This window comes from Bos indicus, chromosome 5, assembly GCF_029378745.1.
Source record: "Bos indicus isolate NIAB-ARS_2022 breed Sahiwal x Tharparkar chromosome 5, NIAB-ARS_B.indTharparkar_mat_pri_1.0, whole genome shotgun sequence".
In the NCBI taxonomy this organism is placed as follows: Eukaryota; Metazoa; Chordata; class Mammalia; order Artiodactyla; family Bovidae; genus Bos; species Bos indicus.
Window position 1 is genome coordinate 56,988,866 of NC_091764.1, and position 11,385 is coordinate 57,000,250.

Below are 11,385 nucleotides of genomic sequence, written 5' to 3' on the forward strand. Positions count from 1 at the left end.
GATCCCACATGCCAAGGAGCAACTAAGCCCATTACCCACAACTACTGAGCCTGTGCTATAGAGCCGGGAAGCCACAACTGCTGACGCCTGCATGTCTAGAGCCCGTGCTCTGCGACAAGAGAAGTCACTGCAATGAGAAGCTTGTGTGCTGCAACTAGAGAGTAGCCCCCACTCACCACAACTAGAGAAAAGCCTGAGCAGCAACAAAGACCCAGCACAGCCAAAAATAAATAAAATTAAATTTCAAAAGCCTTTACAAATTTTTTAAAACTTTTATATATCAAGATGCTTTTTTCTTTTCATTGTAGAACTTGTTTATAAAAATTCACTTCCTGAAAGAGAAATATTTGCGAATCATATACCTGACAGGGTATTAATATCCAAAATATATACAGAACCCCTAAAACTCAATAACAACAAAAAAAAACCCACTTTAAAAATGGGCAAAGGGCTTCAGTATTTCTCCAAAGAAAATATACAAATGCCCGATTAGCACTTGAAAAGATGATCAACATCACTAATCATTAAACAAATACAAATCAAAATTATAATGAAGTACCTCTCACAACCATTAGGATTGCTACTATCAAAAAAATAGAAAATAAGTGTTGGCAAGGATTCGGAGAAATCAGAACTTGTGCACTACTGGTAGGAACATAAAATGGTATAGCCACTAAGGAAAATAATATGGTAATTCCTCAAAAAATTAAAAATAGAATTACCATATAATCCAGCAAGTCGAATTCTGGGACTATACCCAAAAGAACTGAAAGCAGAGTCTGAAGAGCTATTTATACACCCAAGTCCACAGAAACACTATTTACAATAACCAAAAGAAGGAAGTAACTCAAGTATCTCTCACAGATGAATGGATACACAAAATGTGGTATGTACATTCAATGTAATATTATTCAGCCTTAAAAAGCAAGGAAATCTTGATATATGTTACAACATAGATGAACTTTGAAAACATTATGCTAAGTTATATAAGTCAATCACAAAAAGACAAATACTGTATGACTACATTTATATGAAGTACTTACAGAACTCATAAAAGATAGAAAGTAGGAGTAGTTGCCAATAGTTTGGGGGGAGGGGAGAATGGGGGAGTCATTTAATGGGGTAATTTCAGTTCTGCAAGATGAAGAGTTCTACTAGAGACTGGCTGCACAATGTAAATGTATCATACTTAACACCATTACAATGGATACTTAAAAATGTATGGCAAAGTTTGTTATATATATTTTACAATTAAAAAATAAAAAGCAAATATTGAGAAAAAGAGTGGAATGTAATGAAGCAGAGATTTTAGAGGAACTACTTTTTCAAGAAGGTGGATTGTAAAAGGGATCAGAAAAATGGGACAGTAACTTGGCAGAAGAAATGGGATCAAGCAGGATTTCCATTGTTCTGTTTTAAGATGAGAGAAACTATAAGCTTGTTTATATGCATACAGGAAGAAAAAGAGACCCCACTCCTACGTATAAACTCCAAAGAAATTTTTACACAACTGTGCCACATATATGATAATATTCTGAGCAGCTATGTTAGGAACAGCAAAAACAAACAAGCCTGGAATAGTCCAAAAGCTCACTGGTGGAACAATGGATAAATTATGGTATATTTACAAAATGAAATATTATACAGGAAAAAATGAATAAAATATACAACATGAATGAATCATGAAGATGTAATACTGAATGGAAACAAACAGAAGACTGTGTTGCAATAAGACAATAAAGCAGTGGTTGACAGCACAGATTAGGAGCCAACGATCTGAGTTCAAATCCCAGCTGGGCCATTCACCAGTAACGTGATTATTAAGCTCTCTGTAGTTCATTTTTTCTCATCTGTGAAACAGGCAAAATAATCATGAAACTGTCATGAGGATTAAATTATATATGTAAAGCACTTAGAACAATGTAAAAAAGCAAATTAAACATGATTTTAAACTGTATTTTTAAAAAGCAATAGAATGATAAATATAAAATTTAAGAGCAGTGACCTTTAGAAGGGAGGCAGGCAGTGGGATGAGAAAAACTCTTAAGTATACGTAATTTACAGGCAATGATTCTAGTTCTTAAGCTGGAAGATGGGTTTACAGGTGTTCTTCTTTCTTAATTATTGTATTTATTTCTGGCTGTGCTGGGTCTTTGCCGCTGCGAGGGCTTTTCTCCAGCTGTGGCGAGCAGGGTCTACTCTCTCGTAGTAGTAGCACGTGAGCTCTCATTGTGGTGGTTTCTCTAGTTATGGAGCACAGGTTCTAGGGTGTGTGGACTTAAGCAGCTGCAGCTCGTGGGCTCAGGTGTTGTATCTCCTGGGCTCAAGAGCACAGGCTTAGTAGTTGTGGCAAATGGGATCTTCCTGGATTAGGAATCAAACCCACGTCTCCTGCATTGGCAGGCGGATTCCTTACCATTGAGCCACCAGGGAAGCCCACAGGTGTTCCTCTTATTATTACGCTTTATCAGTTCAGTTCAGGGAAACTGATGGACAGTTTCCCTGTGATGGACAGTTTCCCTGTCCATCACCAACTCCCAGAGCTTACTCAAACTGATGTCCATCGTGTCAGTGATATCATCCAACTATCTCATCCTCTGTCATCCCCTTCTCCTCCCACCTTCAATCTTACCCAGCATCAGGGTCTTTTCCAATGAGTCAGTTCTTCGCATCAGGTGGCCAAAGTACTGGAGTTTCAGCTTCAGCATCAGTCCTTCCAAAGAATATTCAGGAATGATTTCCTTTAGGATGGACTGGTTGGATCTCCTTGCAGTCCAAGGGACTCTCAAGAGTCTTCTCCAACACAGTACAAAAGCATCAGTTTGGTGCTCAGCTTTCTTTATAGTCCAACTCTCATATCCGTACATGATACGCTTTATAGTTACATGTAATCTTTTGTGTTATTAAATAATATATTAAATATAATAAAAGAGAAGTAATGGAAGGAAATAAATTGGAGACAGCTAGTATATATAACTCTTAAAAAAACAATTCTTTCAAGATAGTTTATATACAGGGAAGAAGAGAAATGGAACAGCAGCTAAAGAAAGAAATGGCACCAAGAGAAAGGGTTTTTTTTGGTTGTTGTTGTTGTTTTTGTTTTAATAAAAGAAATAACAGTCTATTTACATAGGTCCTAGCACATTCTGGAGCTATTTAATGAATGTGAGTCCGATGAACAAATAAATAGTAAGGCCATTCCAAAAGGAAGGAACAACAACAAGAAAGTATCGGAGGCTGAATACTACATGAAGCACAAAGACAACAGAATCAGAGAATAGGAGGGGTTATGAAGAAACACATACATTCGGAAAGTATCAAGTAACTGATCATGAACCTTTTCACATTTTGGCTTCTGTATCTCCCATCTTTAAGAAAATTCTCCCCACACTACCACTATCTTCTTTCAGCCTTTATCTCATTTCTCTGCTCCCCATCTTTTTAAAATAACTTGGGACTTCTCTGGTGGTCCAGTGGCTAAGATTTCATGCTCCTACTGCAGGGGGCCCGGGTTTGATCCCTAGTCAGGGAACTAGATCCCACATGTCACAACTAAGACCCAGCACAACCAAATTAAAAAAATAAAGAAAATATTAAAAAATAACAACAACTTTATTGAGATGTAATTCACATACCATGCAATTAACCCATTTAAAATATAATTTCAATGGTATTTGGATCACTATAATCAATTTTAGAACATTTTCATTACCCCAAAAAGAAACCCAATACCCCATTGCTGCTGCTGCTAAGTCGCTTCAGTCGTTTCTGACTCTGTACGACCCCACAGACGGCAGCCCACTAGGTTCTGCTGTCCCTGTGATTCTCCAGGCAAGAATACTGGAGTGGGCTGCCATTTCCTTCTCCAATGCATAAAAGTGTAAAATGAAAGTGAAGTCGCTCAGTCGTGTCCTACTCCTAGCGACCCCATGGACTGCAGCCTACCAGGCTCCTCCATCCATGGGATTTTCCAGGCAAGAGGACTGGAGTGGGGTGCCATTACCTTCTCCCAATACCCATTACCAGTCACTTTTCTTTCCCTCTGAACTCTCCTACTCCATCTCTAGGGAGCTGCTAATCTCCTTTCTATCTCTGATTCTGGACATTTCATACAAATGGAAGCATCAAATACAGCTGATCCTTGAACAACACAGATTTTAACTTCACGGGTCCACTTACATGTGGATTTTCTGCTATTGGTTTAATCTGAGGATGCAGAACTATGGATATGGAGGAGTCATGGATACAGAGGATCAAATATAGCTTATATGTGGATTTTCAACTGAACAGGGCTGGTGTTACAAGCCCCGCAATGTTCAAGGGTCAAATGTATGTGGTCTTTCGTGACTGGCTTCTTTCACTAACATAATTTTTTCAAGGTTCTTCCATTTTGTAGACTGTATCAGTACCCTATTACTTTTTCTTTTTTTGGCCACATCACACGGCAGGTAGGATCTTAGTTCCCCAAGCAGAGATCAATTCCATGCTCTTGAGTCCTAACCAGTGGACTTCCAGGGAAGTCCCAGTACTCTTACTACTTTTTAATCACTGAATAAAATCCAAAATTCCATTGTATGGGTAAATATAGTATTTTACTTATCCATTCATCAGTTGATGGATATATGGATTGTTTCTACTTTTTGGCTATAATGAATAATGCTGTTATGAACATGATGTACAGGCTTTCTGTGTGGACATTGTTTTAATTTCCCTTGGGTATATACCTAGGAGTGTGTTTAACCTTTTAAGGAACTGCCAAAATGTTTTTCAAAGCAGCTGCACCATTTTACATTCCTATCAGCAGGTTATAAGGGTACAATCACATCACGCTATTATCTGTGTTTTTGATTACAACCATCCTTGTGGGTGTGAAGTGTTATCTCACTGTGGTTTTTATTTCCTTGATGGCTAATGATGCTGGACATCTTTTCATGGCTATTTGTAGATCTTCTTTGATGAAATATCTATTCAGACATTTTGCCTGTTTTTTAAATTTTTTTCCTGCACTTTCATCTTAATCCAAATTCTTAAAAGATCAGTCTATATTTACCATCTATACTTCCTTACTTTTATTCACTCAACAACCCACTCCAACCCTGCTTTTACTCCCCAATCTGAAATTGCTTGTTAAAGTCACCAACCACCTCTCCACTATTCATCAGCCTTCATCTTCCAGGATTAACTCTTATGGTTTGCACATCTGCATTTTAATTCTATTCATCATGACTATTCATCAGTCTTCATCTTCCAAGATTAACTCTTATGGTTTGCACATCTGCATTTTAATTCTAGCTGACTTTTTTTTGGCCACATTGAACACCCACAGCATGTGGGATCTTAGTTCTCTCACCAGGGACTGAAACCAGGTGCCCTGCATTGGAGATGTACCATCTTAACCACTGGTCCACCAGGGAAGTACCTGACTTCTTATTCTGATTTATATTTTCTTCTGTCTTATTTCTTTTCTATATTTTTCTGTCTTACAGCATATTTCCTTAGGCGATTAGAAATGTAAACCACCAACCAAAGAGTATCGCCAGAGAACTGCAGATAACACAACTGGTTCAAGTAGAGTCAGTGTAATGACAGCGTGCAGGGGAGGTGGGGGAGATAAGGTAAGCTGAACCAACAGTGGGCACTAGGCTAAGGATTTGGATTTTGTTTAGCAGGTAATATACACCCATCCAGCAATGCAGGAGACCCAGGTTTGATCCCTGGGTCAGGAAGATCCCCTGGAGAAGAAAATGGCAACGCACTCCAGGATTCTTGCATGGAAAATCACACGGACGGAGGAGCCTGGCGGGCAACACCCCATGGGGTCGCAGAGTCAGACATGACTGAGCAACTAACACACATATGCCCATCAAAGGTTTTTACACAAGAAATGCTCAGCACTATACTGTTGGAATGTTGGAAGATTATTCTGGTAGCGGGTATAAAATTACTTGGGGACAAGGGGTAGGGAGTGGAGAAACAGGAGACGAGGAGATCCTGTGGGATGTTTATTACTGTAGTAATACAGGTCTAAGTTAGTGTAGTAGAGCTAAAAAAGGGGGAATCAATGGAGAGACATTACCAGTAAACTTTAACCAACTGAGTTCCCTTTATTACCGATAACCAGAACTATTAGCTGCCACTGGTCATGAGACGTTGGACTTTAAAAGTTCCACCAGGGAATTCTCTGGCAGTCCAGTGGTTAGGACTCCGTGCTTCTACTACAAGGGGCACAGGTTCAATCCTCAGTGGGGAAACTAAGATCCCACATGCCACACATTGTGGCCAAAAAACAAATTAAATAAAAGTTCTACTAAATTTGATTCAGTGGAAACTAGATGAAAATGTAGCTAACACACAAAAATTCTCTCTCCCTGTTAGAAGTATAAACAATTCTAGTATTGCTTCCCACTTTCTGCTCTCCTGAGTTAACTCTTCCAAAGACTTCAGGTAACTCAAACTTCTTAAAGGGTGAAAATCTGGCAATGCCTACCAGCCAGTTCTGCTCTCATCACGGCCTCTGCTCCTCCACCCCACCCAACTCCCCACAACTCCACACCCCAATATGGCCTTCAATATGTTAAGATCAAGAAGAAATAGAAACTTATGCAAAATAGGTCAGGGAAGGCAAATTATCCCAAGTTAAACAAAGTCTCTTTTCTTTTTTTCCAAAGGGAATGGTTGTTGATGCTCCGAGGAGTTAACTTATAATAACACATGCCAGGAAGATGATGTCAGGGAAGGTGTGGTTAGGCTCTTTACAAGTCTGAAATTCCTTTACTCACAAACACTTCCTCTTTCAGTCTCACCTATAGACAAATCTCTCTACTGAGGCAACTCTTTCCAAAGTTGAAGGAAGTGTTGAGACCTTAGAACTCTGATCTTTTTAACCTTTAGTCTTTTCTTTTTTTTAAGAACTAAGAATAATTAAGATAGATTTTTTTTTTAAATACCATAATTTTTCAGAATCTCTCTTTGAAATTCACATTTTCTCCTTTCTATGATTTAGAATTCTCTAGGCAAGAATACTGGAGTGGGTTGCCATTTCCTTCTCCAGGGGATCTTCCCGACCCAGGGATCAAACCAGTGTCTCCTGAATTGGCAGGCAGATACTTTACCACTGAGCCACCAGGGAAGCCCTTGTGATTATTTAATTCCATTAAAAAGAATGGATATTCAACAGTACATCCTGAGAAAGAATGTGTGTGCCTTTATCAGGCATTATACATTTGTTGATTGTATACCTATATTTACAACAGCCAAGAAAGAGTAAGAAAACTGTAATTGTCCTTGGCTCGTCAGGAAACAAATTCTCTGATAAAATATACAAATATGTTTCAAAATAAAACAATCCTTTTTTTTTTTTTGCCAAATTGCAGGACTTACACGATGTGAGTTCCCTGACCAGGGATTGAACCCCAGCCATGGCAGTAAAAGCACTGAGTCCTCACCACTGGACTGCCAGGAAAGTCCCCAAACAATTCTACTTTTAAAAGACATTAAATAAAAATTAATCAAGTTACAAAAATGCTGTACAAATAAATCTTTTCACACTGAGCTCACTCAAGAAATTATTTTTATTCCACTAACCAGAAGTGACAACTACAGTAAATTATGATATAAAAATACTCCTTAAAGAAAACGGATCTCTACAAATCTGTTACTTACAGATTTTGGTACAACAAAATGATGGAAAAGAAAAGCAGATATTTATAATGTATACCTTTTCAAAAATTTAAAATTTTATTTCAGTTTTTCAAATGTTCCAGAGATCTCCAAAACTTTTCACATTGACTTGTTCTACCTGACAAACTTAGGTATTAATAGAAACGGCAAATAAGCCAATGTCAAAATTAAAACTTTGAAAAAAGTCTGGTAGAATAGACAAAGCAAGCTGCTACTAATTACTTCCCTTACCAGGTGGGATTTAGGTAAGTAACTTCAGGACATGAAGGGAAGATTTTTTGTTTTATATACCTCTTGATGCTTAAATTTTAAAAATAAATATGTCTTACGTTTATTACTAAAAACTAACAACTTATTTTAAAAACTAACCTTCAGTATATAAACAGCCAGATTACATGATCAGATTCACTCCAAACATTCTTCTCAAAAAATGAACACATTAAGCTGTACATATCAACAAAAAGACAAATAGTAACGTAGCAATCACTTCATTTAAATAGGGCCAACACCTACAAACCTATATATACACACAAGGTGTCATAGTCACAAAGTGATGTCATCATAATGCTGACCTATAAGAACCCAAAGAACATTTGACAAATACCCTGAATAATTACGATCTACCCCATCCCAGGTTTCTTAATGCGCTTCTCAAACCTTACAAGTTATCAGAAAGAGATATATTTGAATCCCAGTCCACAATAATAACCCTCATCCCCTAAACCAGTGGTCCCCAACCATTTTGGCACCAGGGCCTGGTTTCGTGAAAGACAATTTTTCCACAGATTGGCGTGAGAGATGGTTTTTGGATGATTCAAGAGCATTACATTCATTGTGCACTTTCTTTCTATTATTCCTACATCAGCTCCACCTCAGGGCATCAGGCATTAGATCCCAGAGGTTAGGGACCCCTGCCCTACAATATCCTAGATTTAGAAGCTGGTTAAATGTTTCCTATACAACAAGCGGAAAAGGAAGTACAGAGCTAAGAAACAAGAATATTTTAGATATCATCAAATACATGGGTACTAATAGGAAAAAAACAATTTCTGGAATTCATTTTACTGTATTTTAATGGGTAATCTGAGAGACTTGGAGGGAAAAAATTAGGAAGGAAACTTTTACACGGTACTATACAAGATTTGACGGAGAAGGCAATGGCACCCCACTCCAGTACTCTTGCCTGGAAAATCCAATGGATGGAGGAGCCTGGTGGGCTGCAGTCCATGGGGTCGCTAAGAGTTGGACACAACTGAGCGACTTCACTTTCACTTTTCACTTTCATGCATTGGAGAAGGAAATGGCAACCCACTCCAGTGTTCTTGCCTGGAGAATCCCAGGGACGGGGGAGCCTGGTGGGCTGCCGTCTATGGGGTCGCACAGAGTCGGACACGACTGAAGCGACTTAGCAGCAGCATACAAGATTTGAAGAGAATAAAGACAGATGAGCTACCCCTCTGTCAAAATCATATTGATTTATGTGTGTACATAAAATTGATAACATATGAACCCATATTTCTTAAGGATATAATTGTGTGTGTGTGTGTGTGTGTGTGTGTGTGTGTGCGCGCGCGCACACGCGCGCGGGGTGTGTTAGTTACTCAGTTATGTCCGACTCTTTGCCACCCCATGGACTGTAGTCCACCAGGCTCCTCTGTCCATGGAATTCTCCAAGCAAGAATACTGGAGTGGATTGTCATTCCCTTCTCGAGGGGATCTTCCCAATCCAAGGATCAAACTCTGGTCTCCTGCATTGCAGGCAGATTCTTCACTGTCTGAGCCCCCAGGGAAGCAATGACAGAATGAATACCATATAAACTAACACCAGGTGTCTCGGTTCCAAACATTTACCCACTGCCTTGATCAGATACTTTGTTCACCTATATCAGACTCCTTAGGTATATAAGAAAGTGTCAAGAATCCCTTCCCACGCCCCAACAATCCATCAAATGAGCAAAATATCCTAAAATATATATGGCACCTTTTTCTACAAAGAACAGCTAGAGAATCAAGACAGAGGGTAAAGGGTCTTTCTGCTATAGCATAAAGTTCCTCCTAGTCAGCACTGTGTGCACTGAAATGCCAAGAAACTGCCCAAGATATTCCTTGGCAACTGTGGGCACGACTGTACACCTCTCCCCAGACTGCCCCTGTGCCCAAGCATAGCACAACTCTCTGGCAGCTGTGGGTTAATCAAAAAGACTTCAAAGATGCCTGCTGAGCCTGGCTATCTGCAGAGCAGGAAGCCCCAGCTTAGCAGCAGACCCCAAAGAATCCTAGAACTTTCTGCCTTAATTCCCAAGGTCTTCTCTTAAAAACTCCTTGCCTACAGGCTGGGTGGAGTAGGGTCTCTATCTAAGCTCCAACAGTAGACTCAGTCCTCAGATGAAGCTGTGATTTCACTGACTGTATTCAAGCTACCCGATAACGCTGATGGAATGGTAGGAAGGAAGGTGGGCTGGAGGAGAACGCAGTTAATCAAAACAACGAAATAACCTTGGAGTGAGCGGGCTGGGGGCCAGGGTTTGAGGTGACATATTTTCCCTGTGAAAATTGGATACATCAGCAGGAAGTCAAACTAACTTCACAAAGCTCCGAACTTGCAAAGCTTGATTTGTTTTTAATTTCACTGCCTTCTCAGGCCTCAGGTAAGGGACTGTAAATTCCTGGAACTTCAGAACCAGGTAAGAAAAGATGACAAAAAAAAGTGGTGGAAAAAGAGAGGAGCTGAGAGGAGAGGAAGCCTCTTCCCCTCTTAAGGAGAATGTTAAAGCCAAGGGCACTCCCCGATCCCCAGAAAAGGAAGTAGCTGAATTCCAAAAAAGCACTTTTCCCTACCTTCTTGTTGTTCTTGTTATAGCCAAAAGTCGAAATCCCAGGCCTGGACGTCACTGATAGCAGCATTTTCTCTTTAATGTCAGGAAGCTAAGAGAGAAAGAGGGAGAGGGAAAGGGAGAGGAAAGAAGGGAGAGAAGGAGGGAGGGAGGGAGGAAGAGAAGGGAGAGGGGAAAGGGAGGAGGAGGAGAGGGGGGAGGGAGGGGGAGTAAAGAATGAGCTAGGGCTGCTTGTTTACGTCACTGATAGAAGTTAACCCCGAGTCTGAGTGAGGCTCTTCCACTGGGTCCTAATGCCCAAGATGTTATTTTTTAATTTTTCATAGGCTTAGCAGTTAGACCAAAAAGAAGTTTTTAGGTCTACCTCTTTCAACTCTATCCCCTTTCTTATTTATTTTGTACAAGTTCAGATTCTCATGGAAAAAATGAGGACATTTTCTCCTTAGATCTCAGCTATAAGATTCCAAGCTTGATTTTAAAGGGACACTGCTTTGGAGAACATGTGAAGAAAATAAGCTCAGTACTTCCCCCCACACACACACTGTATATTTACAGTGAGCTTAACACACAGAATAACAAACAAAAGAGCTCACCGAAGAGCAGAGACAAGCAAAACAGAGGATGGGAGTAACTAGTTTCAGATCTTTGGACAGTTTTATTTCTCTCGGGTTACGCTGATGCTTCTTAATCCTTTCAGATTCCCCCAGGTATGACTTCAAAAATGATTTTTCAAACTGGACTAAGTCATGAAACTTGATGCTTAGTGCTTTTTTTTCCCCCAGCTTGACTGAGACGTAATTGCCTAGTGATTTCTTTGACAATTGTAAGCTATCTTATATGAATCTTCATCCCACTATTCCGAGCTTCAAGG

The 11,385-nt window shown here is 39.6% G+C and overlaps 1 protein-coding gene across 18 annotated transcripts in view; it reads right to left on the reverse strand.

The window, feature by feature from the left end:
- RBMS2 (RNA binding motif single stranded interacting protein 2) overlaps positions 1-11,385 on the reverse strand; it is a 78,202-nt gene that overhangs the window by 46,873 nt on the left and 19,944 nt on the right. For 16 of the 18 annotated variants that reach the window (XM_070789482.1, XM_019961012.2, XM_070789478.1 and 13 more), the window contains one exon: positions 10,519-10,605. In XM_070789482.1, the coding sequence (XP_070645583.1) occupies positions 10,519-10,584 (66 nt within the window). In that variant the 5' untranslated portion in view covers positions 10,585-10,605. Of the gene's footprint in view, positions 1-2,632; positions 2,714-8,049; positions 10,495-10,518; positions 11,361-11,385 lie in introns of those variants that run through there. The other 2 variants (XM_070789483.1, XM_070789484.1) reach the window with 2 other exon arrangements.